The following is an 18,909-nucleotide window of genomic DNA, read 5'->3' as shown; positions in this document are numbered from 1 at the left end:
CTTTTTTTTTTTTTAGATGGAATAAACAAATCCTGTTGTCAGTTTCAAGCAAATCAAAAGTTCAAATCTGCCATTTTGAGAATCTTTTCTTGGTGGAGAAAGAGAAAAAAAAACACAATTCTTTCAGCCTTTCAGCTGGTTGACACAAGTCAAATTGAACAAACGTTTCTGTCATTTCCAACTGTAAAGTGCTGCTTTGTGCATTTTCAACCTTGTGAACATGAAATGAAATGAAATTGATTTTGGAGAAAAGCAAACGATAAAAACATTACAGTAAAACATGTCTTTCACGATTCTCTTTTCTTTTGTTCACAATGCTGCGGAACTGTTCATTTCATCATGACAGGACATCCTTTTGTCAGAGGTCCATGTTATTATACATCTATTCCTTCCTGTTCTTTCTGATGACCTCGGATAGGCTGACATGCTGTCCAGGGTGTCCCCCGTTACAAACTGTTTCTAATCTTATTATTAAAAACCAGTATATTCTTATTATTCTTTTTTAATATATGCTGCTGTTTAACCAGAGACTCGTGAGAAAAGGCAATTTAACTGCCCTAAAAACCCTGATAAATTCCACCATTATTTCACATGAAAAAAAAACAAATTAATTCTGTATTTGAAAGGTATTTTCCTAACCACGAGTTCCCTAACTGTTCCCCTTCTATCAGCGGCAGCTGCCACATCAAAAGACCCGGGAAAATGGGAAAACAGAGAAGAAAGTTTGTGAAAAATGAAACCCTATTCTTTGGATGTGAAATAGTTTTCAAAGACAGGAAGCCGTATAAGGAAGAGCATTTTATTAACAACGTTGGACCCGATAAATACTGTGTGAAGACTTTTTTTTTTTTTAATAAAGGTCAGCTGTCACATGACGGTACTGACGACCGCGAGAACTGGAATATTTCGGGTCTTAACGTCATATTAAAAGCAGTTGTTTAGACTGATCTTTTTATAGCAGTGTGTCGCCATCTTTCAATTTCAGATCAGAGCTCCCAGGACTTGATCTATCCTCTCCACTGCGAGAGCAAACAATTATGGGATTGAGATCCAACCACCGATAGGGAAAAAGCTATCACCAGATCACACATCAGTTTGTCTCTTAGCTCAAAGTGAGATCAAAATGTTTGCTACAGTCGGGATCCCGTGATGCCTTCGGAATCCGAGGCTCTACAAAGATTGATGAGCTTTATGAGTTTGATTTCTGCTTCAAAACCCCCCCGAGCTTGATCCAATACCGTGGAGCAGAGTTCTGGCTTACAGGGGAATCTCGGTCACATCAGTCGCAACCACTTAAGTGGTTATGAGAGATTTCATGAGCTCGGCTGTTTGTTTATGTGGCGGCCAGGAACAGCTCCCGGCGAGTACTAACGCCATCAAGCCAAAAATCAGTTGCCACGGACTTGGACTGTATAATTTGTCAGGATGATCAGAGACAATGGTTTACAGGGAGAAAAACAGGTTCATATTTTGAATAAAAGAGTAGGAAAAAGAAAAATGACTCAAAATTTCACTCGTTTTCTATTCACCGTCATGTCGACTAAGGGTAATATGTTCCTATTTAGAGTTAAAGGCAAAAGTCTAGATTTTAATGTAGTGTATTGTCTTCATATTTGTCCAAAATGACTCACTTAAAAACATCCAAATACCTCCTTACTGCTGGTCTGTGACGTCCATCTTGGAGTAAATTGATTTTAAGAATTCCCAATGTCAAGGCTTTGATACAAGATGAATGTTACAGAGGTATTTGGATGGTTTTAGTTGTATTTTTTTGACAGAAGATGAACCTGAGCAGTCGCTTCATTAAAATAAACATTGTTGTCTATAACTCTAAAAAGGAACCGATTACTTTGAAAGTAATCCCAACCCTTAGTAAACATTGGGCTAGAAGAAAATGAGTGAACTTTTAATTTTGGGTGAACTATCTCTTCTAAGTGATCGATGCCAGTTTTATTCCTGGGAAGTTGTTTTTTTCAGACAGACAAAGTCGTCGGACAAAGTGTGCGGTTTCCTTAGTAATGCTAATTTCGGGGTTAACTTGTGTCAGAAGCCAATGTTAACGCTGTGTGAAAAGATCGGTCGGATAGTAGTTGACGTACGATTCATGACAGTTTTATACAATCAGAGTCCAGATAGCATCCAGCGTTGCTTCGTTTTGTTGTGTCTTTTGCAACTCGGTTGTTGCTTAATTTTTAATTCTTGACCTTTAAAGTATATACTTTATTGAATTTTGTTTTGATTGTTTAAGCGCTTCGTGACCCTGGTCTGGAAAAGCGCTATATAAATAAAAATTACTTACTTACTTACTTACTTAATGTTGATTAAACTGAAGATTATTGGGCAATTCAATTTACACTGGATCTGCATTTAAGTTCTTGTGAGGTTCAGCCAAACTAAAAGTTTTTTATTATGTTGCAGAAAGGAAACTGTAATAAAAGGGGAAACAAGTTGTGGTCCAGAAAAGATAATAAAAAAAAAAATACAAAGGAATAAAAGAGCAAATTAATGACGGAATCATTGCTACTTAAATGTTCTATAGATGAATACAAGCAAAGAGCCACATGTGGCCCCTGGACCTCGTGAGGTAAATACCTGTTATCGACCGATATAGTTATATATAGTGACTTAGAGGTTTTTCAACACCTCCTGCTCGTTCGATTCCAACAAACGAAACCAGTGCTTTTTTATCAGACCATAAATCACTTCTGTGTAATTTCACCCATTTACTGTTGTAGTCTGCGAGTTGAAGGACACTTAGTCTTGTTTCAGTAGCGGTGAATAATTGAAAAGCTAATTTCTAGCATGAAGTATGGCTTTGTGTGTCACCCCTATGATTAATTCAAGTGTTCTCATGATTTACCTACTTCCTGACGCCTGCTCGAGCTTCGCACCCGAACCATCAACCACATGCGTATGAAAAATGATGTAGCCGCGGAACAAGAGGTGGTTTAATCTATATTTTAATTGACAAAAGCACAGATGCAGTTTTTTTCTGCATCGTCAGCTCATTTAATTATTTAGAATGTGTGGAAAAAATTGAAGATACAACACAATCGTTTCTTTACGATACATAATAGTTTAATCGCCCTTTTAATCGTAGAGGATTTCTTCACGTTCAACAATTCAATCGCGAATTACCAACGTAGAATGTAGAAGATACGGATGTACTGTCTTTGACATCCAGGGTTTTGAATTCAATCCACAGTCATGGCCATTTTGGAAATGGAGTTTCCCGGTTAAGATGTTCTCTGATCAAGAGGCCGAGTTATGGTTGGGAGATGAAACTGTAGAGGCTATGGAAGCTAATATGCTAACCCGGTTCTTTTAACCAGGCTATTACTGTGTTATTTAATGCTTTACAAATCTGTTGATTTGATTTTGTAATGTGTTAAATACTTCAGTTCCTTTCGATTATCTGTGGCTTTTTTCACTTCTTATTGGCTTTAATTTTGAATACAATATGTTTTACGAATACATTTGTTTTGGTGCCTTTGGGTAACACTGACCCAGAGACAACACAAGGAAATTAATTGTTTTCACCAAGTCATTTCTAACACTTGACTCTTGATGTGTTTATACATTATTTTAGTCAAGTTTACCGAAAATAAAAAGTATAAGTTAAACAAAAACTCCTTTCTTTTGATTATAAAAAACATGCTGCACTTTTTACTCAATTTCTTGTATGTAAATGTTTTGTGTTTTTAAAGTCTTCAGGTCTTGTTATATTATAAGGTAAGGTAAGGTAAAACTTTATTGATTGATTGATTGAAATTGTTATTTTCCAATAGCCAGAGAAAATACAGCAATGTTTCATGAAAAAGAAAAAAGAAATCAAAATAAAATAAGAACAAGAACACAGAGAAATAAAGAGAAAGAACAAGATGATACAATCTAAGTCTAAAGATAAAGATAAATAACATAGATCAAATAAAAATAACAAAGACAAAGGATACAAAGACTAACATAGAACAGAACATCCTTATACTTTTACTCCACTGCTGCCCCCGAACTCAGAATTGTACAATTTAATAGCCCGAGGAATGAATGAGTCCCTGAGTCTATTTGTTTTGCACCTGGGAAGGAGCATTCGTGCACTCATTCTGCTTCTCTGCTCACTGATGACAGATTATCTGACAAAGATTAACTCTGTTTCATGCAGTAAAATAGAGAAACAATCAAAATACTCAAAAAATAAAATAATATTTCCAATTTTGACTTTAGGATGGACACAATCGTCAACTCTTGCTTTTCAATTGACTCACTTAAACATCTTCAAATGGAGATTTGAGACGAAGGCAGATTTTTTTTTTTTTTCTTGGTTGCTCTGGTGATGGACTTTCTTTCTGCTCCCACTTTATTCCCCGGTCTCTCACTCTCGCTGCATGTGTAATACATTCCCGTACATAAATCCCAGTAATGCCACTGTCAATGTGACCGGACGCTGCATGTGGGAGGCGGCGAGGAAGTGACAGAGCCGGGGGCAGAGAGGGAAACGGCGGGTGGCGACGGTACAATCATGTACCTGCTTAGTGCAGACAGTCGGGGAGGGACTAAAGCGTCTGTGGCCAGTGTAGGTGTAATCACGGCCCCATTGTGGCGAACAGCTGGATTTCCATGGCTGTGAACAGCAGGTTTTTCAGGCCAGAACTCACCATTTCTGTGGCGTTTCTGACAAAAGAGAAGTTCACATTATTAACTTTTATTTTTTCAAGTGGAACAATTAGTCACCTACTCTAAAAAGTAAAACATATTATTACTAAAACGTTTCTTTTTTATATATTTCAACGAGGGGGGAATATATAAAATAACTTTTCAGATAAATTCACATTTACTTCTTTATGAGGGTTAATAAATACCTATTTGTTTGCAATAAAACAACACAACATTGCTGTTTAATACTTAGTTTAAGAATTAACCACTTTCATACCACCACTGAAAAACAATGCACAATAAGGTGCTTTATTTGGATTTTTATTTGATTAATGCTAACCCTGAACTCGTACCAAGTGGCGGTGTGACGTGGAAAACATAATATCTAGCACACTTATGAGAAAACTCTTACTGAACTCACACCTATCCTATATTCCCAGAGTCAATGCACAGCACTGCTGCAGACAAGATCATTCGGGGCAGTAACCAAGTTATAAAAGTAAAGATTATAACAGAAATATAAGTTTCAACAAGTACAGTCAGAGGCAAATTTGTTTTATTTGATATTGTTTTATCTTTGTGTGCGTTAACTGTGCTTTCTTAGCACTTTCACGTCATTGTACAGCACTTTGTGTCGACTGTTGATGTTTTTAAAGTGCTTTATAAACAGAGTTGATTGATTTATTAATTGATTGATTGAAAGGGACTTCATCATTGTAGGAAAATTATCCAACATTTTGTTTAATTTGACCCAATTGAACTAAAGAATCAAACCCAAAAGAAAAATACCTAAAAGAAATTGTCACCAATCTTGGAGTTTGTTAAATCCCATTGTGTTAAGGGACTACATTTCCTACATTATCGTCGTCAAACACAACATTATGAACGGAAAATGAACAAAAAAGAAGTTCAGTGTTTGTACGAGCGTTCAGATGTGGTCAGTTCATGTTCGTCAGTGTAAATATATGAATCCAAACTTTATGATCGATCACAACCTGGTGGTCATTCGTTCGGACCTTAACTCTGCGTCTCCACAGCTGCTCCCCTGTATCCCCATCATAATCATATTTATGTACGCAATTTATTTCAACTGAATCTGTGGGCGAAAAACATTGCTTTGTAGCACTAAGACATTCAAGTGTTTGAATCTACCGTTAATTTTTAATATTGCTATTGTTTTATCGTTTTTTTTCTTCTGTTCTATTTTCCCTCGTTTGTTGTTAATGGAAATTTTAATTAAAACAGATTCTCCTGCTTCTACTTGACCTGTGAAACGCTCCTTTGCTCCGTTTTAAACTTCTTACTTTATACATTTTCTTGTCTGAAATCTTGGCGAACAAGAGGTTACGAGAGCTTAGTCCCTTACGCCGTAATAATGGCTTCACACCTCATCCAGCCAGCTGTAATCACGCCCCGCTTTGATGACACGTGGTGACAGACGTTGAGGCTTGACCAGTCACGGCAGAGTGGGTGTGTTTATGGTAAACATCTTAAGTGGGCGGGGCTTTTCTAACGTAAATATTTAAATGAAAAGAGAGTTTTGTACAAACAAACAAACACACTGATGATACAATAGAGTCCAAGATCGATTTAAGACACACTTAAATCAACACATTAGTTGACATTTAATATAGGAATAATATTCACGGACTGACCTTTAGATAACAGTAACAGTCATATAGTTTGTGTTTTAGTCATTTCAACTAGTTTACAGCTACATTTTTTGAGCAAACTTGACTGAAAACAGTATCTAAAGTTTCAAGACTAACAGGCTAATGTTACTTCAGGACAAATACCATCTTTATTTTCAAAATAAAACACCTTTCAGACAGTAAAACATTTAACAGAAATTATATAATTATTACTTATTTTTCTTCATTGCTCTGTAACGTATCTCTAAAGGACTATAACTGGTCCCTGGGGTTGAAAAACAAGTGCATGATGGAATACCATCTTTTGACTATGAATATAATATTTCCAGTATCTCCGGAAACAACCTGTGAAAGTCTCCAAGCAAAGTAAGCCACGCCCCTTCCCCCTCAGCGGCTGCTCATCAACCGTAGATATGATGAATCACCCTCTTTCTATGCATGGTGGGTTTTAATAAATCATCACCCGCTAATAGTTTGTCTCAGCTGTAGTCTTTAGGTGATGTCCTTAGAATGTTCGCACACATAATTCATTTTGTTAATTGACTTTTTTTTTTTTTTTAAATGTCATCTCAAGAATAACACATTAATGATGTATGCTCCAAATGTGCCAAGTCAGCGTCAGTGGAGCACCTGCGAGGTTTTTTTTTTTACAGGAAGAGACTTTTTCTTCACCGCCGTTCCTAGATCTGGCCGGCGTTTTTGTTCGTCTGCAGCGGGGAACCGTGGAGAAGCTGACACAGGATCTTGAAAAAGCGTTTGTGAAAAAATCTGCTGACTGTTTCAACAGACTTCAGGTCAGGCTGCCATTATTTATCACTTGTGAGGAGCTCGGGCTGTGAGTTGTTCTCGCACGCCGCTGTCAGACGCGTGTACGGTAAAGAAAAAGCTATGTCACAGAGAGAGAGAGAAAAAAAGAAAAAAAAAAGCAAATCCTTTTTTGCTCTAGTTTGGAGTTAAATTTAGAAGAACGTGTGAAGAGCCGCCAGGAAGAGGAGATGACTAAGAAGGAATCCTGGAATGCAGGAGAGGTAAAGTGCGGAGAAATCCCTTCTGCAAAAAATGGTGATGATCTGAGATGACCTTCTATAGATGAGGCGGTGAGAAGAGAATTTACAGATACCTGCGACTCCTTTTTATTTCAAAGTAAAATCTTGATATTCCCAGGATGAGAACAAACGGGTATTAAAGTTGCAGGAGCTCCCACTGTGTGTGTTCGTCTCTGTCATCTCACCTGACTTCAATCCACTGAACCTCCAGTTTGAGATGCAAATATTTATATTTAATGTATCCCATCATAAGTTGCTTGATGATGAGCACCACATTATTTATTTTGGCCCCAATTATCTTCAACAAAAAACCACAAACTAGAACTGATGAGAAAAGTTTTTGATTGAAGAAATGTGCTGTATCTCCAGCTTATATTTCTAGAAATAACTGGATGATATCGTAGAGTTATATCAGGATATTATCTCGAGCCATCGAATCTGAATGAAGTGCGTCTTGGTTTCTAAACGTCCATCGAGTTACAAATCGTTTTTAGAACTGAGTTAATCGTGGGTTAACAATGGGGAATGAACTCACTAAGCCGTCACAAACTCCTCGTACGTTTTTAGCTACGCTGTTTTTGCGCGAGAAAGTTTCTTGTGGCAGCCTGTCCCAGCTACTTAGGGCGTGAAGAACGTACAAAGAAAGGTCTTATATTCCCTCCGAACCCTTATATAGTTCTATCTTGGATAACTTTTATTGAAACTATATGAATTACTTTTTAAAAATTCAACTTATATTTCACAACCTTTTCTGATATTTGTATCTTTATCTTACTATTTAATACATGCATGTTAAAGGCCACATCAGTGGTTTGAAGAATATTGATTCTGGCGGCCCCCAGAGTCAGGATAGTGTAACTGCAATGTTGTTCTGCTGTTTTTTTCTGCATTTGTTTAGAAAACAAGCGAATCGTGTTGTCTTTGTTTCTCTTCTTGTCTTCCTGGTCACTTAATGAAGTCTTTCAGTACCTTATTTAAAACCACCATCTTTGACAAAGTAATGTAGTGAATAGCATTGTTAAAATAACAGCAAGATAGTTTTACTACATGACATTCAAGTAAATATGCTATTTAAAAAAGACATTAAAATATTAATGTTACATAGTGCATGCTTTAAGATTAGGCTCAATATAACAAACTGTATAAATAATAGTTCTTGCTACATTCTTAAAACACACAATTAAAGTGAAATGCTGGTGTTATAAAATATATGTGTTTCTGTAGTTCAGTGGTGAGGAAGCTGGAACTAAATGCAATGCATATATTTCAGTTAAACTTTTCCATCGCAGATGTTTTTGTGGGTGAATTAATTTACTTTAAAGGCAGAAAACGACTCCTACGGTCGCCTGATGCTCTTAAATCGTTCGCTTAAAGAGCGTAATTTGTCTTTTCCTGCAGAGAGAGGTAGTTTAGCTCCAATGGCTTTTTTCCTGATGACACATAATTGATTACAGAGTTGTTGATGGGCTCCCGGTGTAGTTTTTCTAGAAGAAGATTGAAATACTTAACCTTCACAAGTGAAAATGTTTATTTTCTTTATTTTTTATTTTACTTAGACATAGATAAACAACCATTGATACACATTGTCGTCGTCTTACACTTAAAAACATCCAAATACATCTGTGGTGCTCATCAGTAACGTCCATCTTGTATTGAAGCCTCGCCAAGATGAACTGCTCCGGAAAAACGCAAACAATTCCGTATTTTAAGCTTGTTTTAAGCGAACAATGCTGGGCCAACATCCTACAATGACTGGGTAAAAAAATAGTAGAAATTGTGATCAATCACTTTAAGACACATAATTCAAAATGCAGATCTAAAGAAGAAAAGAAAGTCTTGATATTTTGGGCCCCAAGTAGGAAAAATTTGAAAAAAACAACAATTGAAAGCTTAGAAAAGATTAGTATATCAACAAGTGCAATTGTGCAGAGCTCAAAAATAAATTGTTTAATTGTATTTAAAATAGTTATATACTGTCTCAAATAAGGTAAAACTTTATTGATCCCTCAGGAGGTCTCCTTCGGGAAATTGTTTACGTCTGTAATAAGAGATCTTTATAAGAACTATGACAAGACTGGAGCTTTAGAATAAATACACTTATATATTTTTAAGTTTTTAGTGCGGAGCATAAAAATAATAATGCTAATAATAATTTTGGAGAGCATAGCATCGTAGACCATTGTGTTCAGAGTAAATTCACCTTTTTGTCTTCATAGTAGTGATGATCTGATGAAGCTTCATGAAGCAGTGTCATTATTTTCAGAGTCCACTAGATGGCGGTCTCTGCACTATTTTCCTTTGTTTTTAACAACTGTTTTAATAAAACATCACATCATTTTTAAACTGATGGCGCCACCTACTGACCTCTAAACAACATCAAACTGCTTCATGAAGCTTCACCTGCCCATCACTACTTCATAGTGTCCCTGAACGCATCGCCAGTCATTTGTGCTCAATGGACAGAATCATGCCTTATAAGCAAGGGATTGTGGGTATCGTTTTTTCCCCTCCAAGTTTATTATTCAGGCAGTTTTGTGTTCCTCACTTTTTATTTTGATAGGAACTGTGTTGGAAATATTACTAATTTTAAATATAATTACGATTCAATTACATTTGCTAGCAGTGCCGGCGTCTGCCTTGATTCATTGAGAGAGAAAAATAAATAGTAGGAATAACAAATAGGTTGTCAGGAAGATCATCAAATAATTGTTTTAATACAGGTACGCTAGGGCCACCCTTTGCCCAGGTGTGGTACAGGGTCCTCTTTTGTGAGTTGCTTTGCTTGACAAACGGTGTGTATGTTTGATGTAGTGTTGACGAAACACTCAGTCGGTCAGTGTTAATATCTGTGCGTCCATGTCTCTGCGTGAACACACTCTTGTCGTCTGCTTCCATGAGCGCCGCTTCTCAAACAAAGAAGAAGGCGAAGCCTGCAGTGTCACTTACATAAGTCGCAGCGGGGGAACTTGCTTCATCCTCGTCCAGCTGTCTTTCCTCTTAACATTCTGCTTCCCAGAGGAAGTCGCTCTCATTTATTCAAACGCACCAAACCCCCCCGTAGAGACGGATACGCTAGAATGTGAGCCGTGGCTAACAAATTGACTTTTGCACGAGTGAGAAACATGGAACGACACTCGATGCTGAGGACTCCGGGTTGTCGAGTGACTGATTTCACGAGGGTAAACGTCCAGACTGAAGCAACATGTTTATCACCTGGCTGTTCAGACGGCGCGGCAACAGACGGGGGGATTATTAGTTTGATCGGGCGCCTGGAATACAACGAGAGGCATCATGAAAATTTGATGATGGAGGAAAACTGTTGTGTCTCTTTAAAAAAACACTGTTTATGCAGACGCAACACTTTGACCTTCACATGAGGATGAAAACAAAAGGATTCTGCCAGAAAAAGAATCAGCAGTTCACTAAAGTTTTTTTAAGGATTGACTGCTGTATTCTTTCAGAATAAGTGGCGCCCCCTACAGGCCAGGTGGGGGACAGTCTGACAATTGTAAGATCATGATGATGGTGAAATAGAAAACATGTATTTTTTCTGTTTATTTCTTTTGTTTGAAAAACAAAAATAACTAAATTTCGGATTTGAAAAAAAAGACTATAGAAGTAGAAGCTTCATTCTGAAACATTATAGCACTGGAAAAAAGTTGGACGCGATTTTGAGAATCCAAGACGATGAAGCGCATATCTTATCAACTGACACCTTGGCAAACACGCCAAAGACATTGTTACTTCTTGGGTCTGGTGTCACTGTGATACCAAAAAATATATATTTAAACGGCTACACATGTGAAAAATATTGAATTTAAGAGGGTACGAATAAAAGAATATTGAATTTAGAACATTTCTTTTTTAGTTTAGTTTAAATTATAAATATAAAAAAGTTAAATTATTGTTTTCAATTTCAACCTTCCAATATTCAATCTATTGAATTCAATTATTTATGTATTTATTTATTATTTGCAAAGATTTTAAATGTTAAATTCAACCATTCAATATCCTGATTGCGCTGATCTACTTCCATAGTAATAACCTTTGTTCATATTCATCAAAGATATTTTTTTCTTATTATTTATAAAATTGAATTAAAAAAATACGAATTTAATTACAAATTAAAATTAACAACATGTATTCAACACAAATAAAAACTGAGTTAAGGTGTCATATTTCAATGTACAGTAAAGCCCCACTTAATCACAAATATTTGTTTCCGGCTCCCCCACTGTTAGAAGAGTTTAATTGCAAGTTTGCAAACAAATAAAGAGTATCTTGTCATGTACCCACAGTTCCGATGGCCCCTCTTTGGTTTGTCGAAGCTTCAGAAACTATTTCTCACTAGTTCAGTATCTATGGAAATGAGCGTAACCACCACCTCCGACCTACCGTTTTAAGAATATTGCTGAACTCAAACTCAACCCACCCAAACTTTTGTGTTTGAATGTCGATTTCAGAACACACCAGTGGGGAAATCCATTTTCATGGTCAACGCCACCGATCCGGACCAGGGCACCGGAGGCAGCGTCCTCTTCTCTTTCCAGCCTCCGTCTCCCTTCTTTTCCATCGACGGAGCTCGCGGGACGGTCACCGTCATCAAGTCCCTGGATTATGAGATGACCTCGGCCTACCAGCTGACAGTCAACGCAACCGTAAGCACACGTAGAAGAACGCATCCCTTCTAAAGACAATGACCTTATTTTCCGCACTATAAGGCGCACTTAAAAGCCTTTCATTTTCTCATAAAACGACAGTGCGCCTTATAATCCGGAGCTTTATATATGAACATTTTCTGGTGGGTGACTTGTTTACAAACACTTTCATGACTCTGAGCCGACACGCCGTGGGCGAAATTACGTCATTGCGTCATCACAGGGTGGTATTAACGATGCACGTCACATCATGGCGGCGACTATGGAGGGATATTAATGCCACCGGTTTTAGCGAGTGTGTCTTCATTGTTGTACACTCAAAATCACTCTGCTGCGCGCTCAACCAGTCATGCAAGTGCGTTCAACATGTCATACATGAGCGTTCTAGCTGTCATACATGCGCTCAACTTCATTGCTGCTTGCTCAACATTTGTCTGCTCACAACACCAGTCTCGCGCGCTGCTGCTTGAAGCCTTTTAAACCTCATTTGAACATCGTTACCATGGGAGTGAACGGAGTGCTTAATAAAGTTTGACTTTATCTGACTGTTTTGTTGACATTCCCTTTAGCACAGCTTTATCTAGTGGATGCAAAACGCAACCCCAGTCAATCGTTTGACTGTATCTTTTTTCTATGCTCCTTATAATCCGGTGCGCCCTATTTATGAAAAGAGTTCTAAAATAGGCCATTCATTGAAGGTCCGCCTATTAATCAGGTCTGCCTAATAATACGGTAATACATTAACTTTGTGTTTCAGGACCAAGATAAAGTGAGGCCGCTTTCCCGTCTTGCTAACTTAGCCATCACCATCACCGACGTCCAGGACATGGACCCCATCTTCACCAACCTCCCCTACAGCACCAACATCGAGGAGGACGTCCCACTGGTCAGTAATGCATCACGGCTCGACACCGCGTTGACACTCCCTTCATCACCATCACTAAGCTTTACGGTGCTTTTCACTCTTCTCCGGCGCTAACACGTTTAACTCATCCCTCCCTCATCCCTTATCTCCCGTCGGGGCGTCCCGCGTTTCTCTTTTCTTTTTGGATTATTCAGAAGGGGCTACGCGAGCAGGTGGTGGAGAAAATATGGTTACGTGGACCTGGGCTTGAGTTATTACGGAGGCGATCCGTCTCTTCTTGTGTGCCTCTCACCAGTGCACATGTGCAGACGCCCCTGACTGTAATTACTGTGCAAGATTTACAGTTCTGCTGCCGCGACGTGAAGCCTCTAACAAAGGTCAGAGGGGCTGTGTGATATATCTGAGAGTGAAACCTCATCGCGCCGCACCGTGTGAACTTCGGAGGTCTCGTGGCGACCCGACCGTTGTCTTTATTGTGATTGTAATGACCGTCTAATACACCGAGTGTGTGTTTCCCCCCCCTGTACACTATTATGTTCCCTCCTCTGGCTTTGCCTTCTGAACTCAGCTCCCAGGTGGCTAATGGTCCAGCTATCGATGTTTCCACTTGCAGAGAGGGAATTACACACAAGGGCATAATAGCGCATGTCCTTATTTCTGTTCGCTTGGATTCCATTCTCTCTCTCTCTCTATCTCGCTGCCTCCCTGGTTCCCCCGGCAAAGCCTCGGTGTCTCCACCCTCACCCCACGCATGTCTCGGGTCCCGCCGGCAGCACACACTGTAGTAGAAATGTCAAGTGCAACATTTGCATGCATATTAACGGGGCGTGACGGAGTCATCGCCCGGCGCCTCCCCACCTCTCTGATTCATCAACTGTCACCAGGAAGGTCACATCGGGGATGGGAGGGGGGGGGAGACGAAGAAGTTTTGATGGGTTGGAGAGAGCGGGAGAATGGGTGAATAGTAATCCTAGATGTTTGAAGAAAAGATTGGACATGACTTCTGGATTCTCTGGTGCTGGTTTCGAACACAAACACAAACTCAATCACGGAAAGGGGAAAAAATCTTTAAAAAATTGAAATATATTTTCAATCTTGGTGACTTAATCTTTATTAATTATATTTGTGTTCATTTTCTTAAATAACATTTTTACTCTTAATTAAACCATCTTTATTATTGTTGACATCAATAATCTATGGAATCTTGATAAGATGAGCATTAATCCACTTTCATTTGAGCCACCTGGGAAAAGTAAAATGAGTTGACGGGGCAGATTTCTCATACTGAGAAAAATCTCTAAATTTAGGAAAATGATGTCACAACACTGGATCTTATAATCCATGCGTTTGTGTCTTCTTGTTTGGACAATTGTAACAGTTTATTTTCATGAATAAGAGGTGTCTCACCTGCAGTTGATACAAAACTCTGCAGAGAGAATTTCGACTTGCTCTAGTAGGAGAACTTACATTTCCCCGATCCCTAAAACTCTTCACTGGCTGCCAGTTTCTTTCAGGATCAACTTATAAATTCTGGTTCTTACTTTCAGATCTATTCATGGTCCTCCTTACATCAGTGATCTGATCCAGACGTACACTCCAGCTTGGGCTCTGAGGTCTGTGGATCAGAATCTACTGATGGTTCCTGAACACGCTTTTGGACCCTGGTCTAGAAAGGCACTTTACAAATAACTATTACTTACTTACTTACTGTGAATGTTGTTCAAGCCCTACAAGCAAAAGGTAGATGGAAAAGTTAGATAGATATAGAAATGATAAAGACAGTTAAAACTGTATTAAGGCTGGTAAAAAGCAAAACCAGACTAACTTGATCCTGATTGATTGCATTCAATGGCAATGGTACAAGAAGCAGTACATTGTATAGTGATACGATAACATTGACATTTTTTAAATCAAAATGTTTACTTTGGAACAAACTATTTTACTATTTATCATCATCAGAAAAAAAAAGGTGAATGAAAAGTCCCTACTCGTATGCTAACATCTAGAACAAAATAAAGACTCTACTGTGATTCCCCCCTAAACAAAATAGTTTGTAAGTTGCACTAACACTAAGTCAAGGTTTCCAAGGCAGTTTTCCAAAGTAACGACTTCCCATCCATCAGTTCAACTGACTTCTGACTTGAGTCGTCCATGTTTGTCTCATTGGCTCTGGTTCTAAGAGTGGTTAGCTTAAATATGGGGCATGACCATTCCAAAATAAAAGGTTAAAATTGTTGTTGTTTTTATGAGGGCCACTAGTCAATGGGCTGCATGTTGCCCCTGGTGTGCCCTTAGTCCAGGTTTTCAGTCAGTCCTTGGCTAGAGAGTTGTGATGTACTGATGAAGCTTCATGAAGCAGTGTCATGTTGTTTGGAGGTCAGTAGGTGGCGCCATCTATTTAAAAATGATGTGATGTTTCATTAGAACAGTTATAGGTAGGTATATATTTCTAGATATTGAGCGATGCTTGTTTCAAGTTAAAATGCTTGCTAGTATCTGTTTAATGTACCGTAAGTGGATTCAAAGTTTGAGTAACAGGAGCAAAGAATGCTTTCCAAAGTAATATAGCTGGGCCAGCACTAGCAAAGACGGCTTTCTTTAGGTGAGCGACAGCCATTTTCCTCAAGATAAGGTAAGGAGCTTACTCATCCTTCTGAGACTTGGAGTAGAGACATTCTTTTTAGCATTGAAACTGGTCGTGGTGAAGCATTCATGCAGAATACATTCACAGACTATAAATACCATCTTATTCTAGCGACATTTTGATGTATTTATAAGATTTTATGGAAATAGTTGTAACAGTATATCGGGTTATAATTTGTGGACGTTAAATTTAAAGCCTCAGCAAGAAGAATTGTTCTGGAAAATGATAAATAAGCCTACATTTTAAGCTCGTGGCAGACGTTTATAAATCTGAAGAAAATATCTCGAGTGCTTCCAGTGTAGTAGAAGCTTCAAAACAAAATAGGAGGTATTTGGATGTTTTTAAGCGTAGTTTAGAAAGTAGTTTGTCCCATGAGCATCAGTCGCTACATTAAAATGAACAAACATTTTTGCCTTTAACTCTAAAAAGGAACAAATTACTCAAATAATTCTAACCCTTAGTCGACATGAGTGTGAGTAGAAAATGAGTAAAGTTTGAATTTTGGGTGAACTATCACTTTAATAGCTACAAATAACATAGTATTACATCTTAAAATGATTTTCAAATAAACTAAATTCAGTTTTATTTGTAATGATATTGTATTTTGAAACAAAACTTTCAATGTCTACCAATTATAATACTTTATAAAGTGTACATTATAATGTCTTAGGAACGTGTCAGTACATTGACAAACAAGACCTTCATAGTTTCAAATACCATATGGAAGCTAGGAAGCTCTATAGCATTTTTTTAGTTGGGCCGTCCAATCACAGACCAGATTCACCTGCACAATTGTCGAAATAAACCTTGAATCATTAGAGAAATTCAAGCCCTTGTTGAAGATCCCTGAAGTAATTTCAATTTAATTGATTTCTTACTTTAAGTGCTTGTGTTTCTACCACACCAGCTAATAAGTTAATAATTCAACTCTTTTTTTCCATTTAATCTGCAGTTGCAGCACTTACCTGTGGCATATTTTGAACAATTCTAGTCATTGAGGATAAACACAGGTATGATTTGGAGAAACATTTGAAAGTAAATATTGTAACAAAGTGACAAGTAGGTGATGAAAAAAGGCCTCAAGATAACCCGCAGTGTAGTACATCTGGACAGCCATCATAGGTGTAAGTGCATTTACACGTACATCGACCAACAAAGGTGCAGTTTCTTCCTCCCCTCTTTCTCCCCCACTTGTCTCTTTCACTTTTCTTCGGCAGCTTCAGACAGTTAAAAAAAAAAAAAAAAAGATGTTGACAAAGAAGGAAAATATTTGCTTGGCTGGGTTTTTTGTTTTTTTTAGCCGTGAATCCACGACGCGAGGAGTGACGTTTAAGCCCTTCTTTTTTTTTTTTCGGACAAACACAATTTGGCTGTCAAGTCAATGAGCAGAAAAAGAGAAAAAGGAGAATAGGCGAGCGGGTGAAAGTGAAAGTGAAGGAGAGAAGAATCAACTTCTCTACATCCACCTAAGTGTTGCTACGTTTATATCTTTGACACCTGAAGGTATTCCAAAAAAATCGTAAGAGCCACTCAGAATCAACCACTTTTCTGCTCTTTATTTCATTCATGGTCTCTCTTGGAAAAAACCCACCCGCTGTGTCTCCCCCCAACCTAGAGTGAGCTCTGGGTGAGTCGCCCCCCCTCGCCCTTCTAAAAAGCTGGTAATTGATTTTGCTGTAATTGGTCAATGACGGGAGATTCTCCGGCAGAAATTGAGCATAAACATGCCTTAGACACAATTTGCAGGATCAATGAGAGGCAGCGTGTTCGGATAAGAGCGGGAAGAAGCAGCGTCGTGGGAGATTAAAGAGGCAGAGAGACAGGGTCTCGCTGCAGCAATGGGGGTTTTTAAGTATCACCACCATGTCTGATTGAGGCACAGAGGCTGGGGAAGCTCAGCGGATCAAAGACTTTTCAAATAGCTTTTCTCTCTTTCTTTCATTCTGACTGTCACATTGTGGTTGTGTCAAATCTGGCCTCATTTGTTGAACTGGAGAATTTGAAACAAAGAAATGAGACTCAAGGCAAAACACACAGTTTTTTTGCGCGAGGGATCCTTGATGATAATTTTTTTTTCGGGTGTGTTGAGTTAGTGGGGTTAGGGCGAGGTTGTGAACCTCTTACGAGGGAAATGTTCAGTCTCAGCCTTTTTTTCTGTTTCATTGACAAATTCAAGGAATTACTACTAAAGACTCTTTCTCTACTGTTGACTTTGTCTGACACATTAATTCTGATTAACACACACAATATATTTTTTCTATTTTGGATTCAGTTTTCTTTCTTTTTTTCAATGTATTTTGGACTTAGATGAGATATACTTTAAAATATCGCTCTGGGGATCTCCTTTGGGAAATTGGGTTTCCATCACAAAGCAGATGGTAGTTCCATAAAAACAAGAACAAAGCGCAAAAAAAAACAACAAAGTGCAAGGGATGACAAAGTGCAAACATAAAGAACAAAGATCAAAGGAAATAACGCAAAGAAAAGGATACAAAGATTAATATAATAACATCATCCTTTCACTCTGCCCCCAAATTCAGAATAATAGAGTCTTATTTTATCGGGTATTGTTTTAATTGTTTAAGTGCTTTGTGTCCCCGGTCTAAAAAAGCGCTCTACAAATATTACTTACTTACATACTTAATAGCACGAGGATTGAATGAGTCCCTGAGTCTATTAGTGATGCTAGGGGGGAGCATTCGTGCACTCCATCTGCTTCTCTGCTCACTGATGACAGTGTTGACATTGTTTCATCCATCAGTCAGGAGGTTATTTTATTTCTATCAGAATAACTACTTTGATGATGTCCATACGTTCCATCTACATCTACCTACTGTTTTTGGCAGGTTAACGTCTAAAGGAGTCAGATGGTCACATCACCAACTGGAAATCGTTCAGGTTTCGACGTGACTTTTTGTACATGTATTGATGCTACAAAGAAAACTAGAGAGCTCTGAGGTCTCCACAGTAGGATGGAGTTTATAATACGTACTTTTAAAATATATTCACTACATACCACAAATGTTTGCTACTACTGTTTAAATCCATGTGTCAAACTAAATGCTACCTAAGACGTTTCTATCTATTCAGGCTTTTCCTTGATTTTCTGGAACTCCTGTTGTGTTATCAGTTTTATCTTGACCTTTAAAGTATATACTTAATTGAATATTGTTTTGATTGTTTAAGCGCTTTGTGACCCTGGTCTGGAAAAGCGCTATATAAATAAAAATTACTTACTTACTTACCTTTGTCAAACGCTGAAACAATTTAGCCCCAAATTAATACTGACAGATCACAACATACATTTTTGGGAGGGGGAGTCCACTAGATGGCGGTCTTCCTTTGTTTTGAACAACTGTTCTAATGAAACATTTTTAAGACTGACGGCGCCACC

At 38.1% G+C, this 18,909-nt stretch overlaps 1 protein-coding gene across 1 annotated transcript in view; it reads left to right on the top strand.

The window, feature by feature from the left end:
• Positions 1-18,909, top strand: part of cdh23 (cadherin-related 23) — a 213,815-nt gene that overhangs the window by 63,422 nt on the left and 131,484 nt on the right. Inside the window, exons 6-7 of the mRNA XM_087803328.1 lie at positions 11,812-12,006; positions 12,764-12,892. Coding sequence (XP_087659454.1) covers positions 11,812-12,006; positions 12,764-12,892 — 324 coding nt within the window. The remainder of the gene's footprint in view (positions 1-11,811; positions 12,007-12,763; positions 12,893-18,909) is intronic.

Source organism: Callionymus lyra, chromosome 11, assembly GCF_982586985.1.
Source record: "Callionymus lyra chromosome 11, fCalLyr1.hap1.1, whole genome shotgun sequence".
In the NCBI taxonomy this organism is placed as follows: Eukaryota; Metazoa; Chordata; class Actinopteri; order Syngnathiformes; family Callionymidae; genus Callionymus; species Callionymus lyra.
This window is presented reverse-complemented; position numbering and strand designations above follow the sequence as displayed.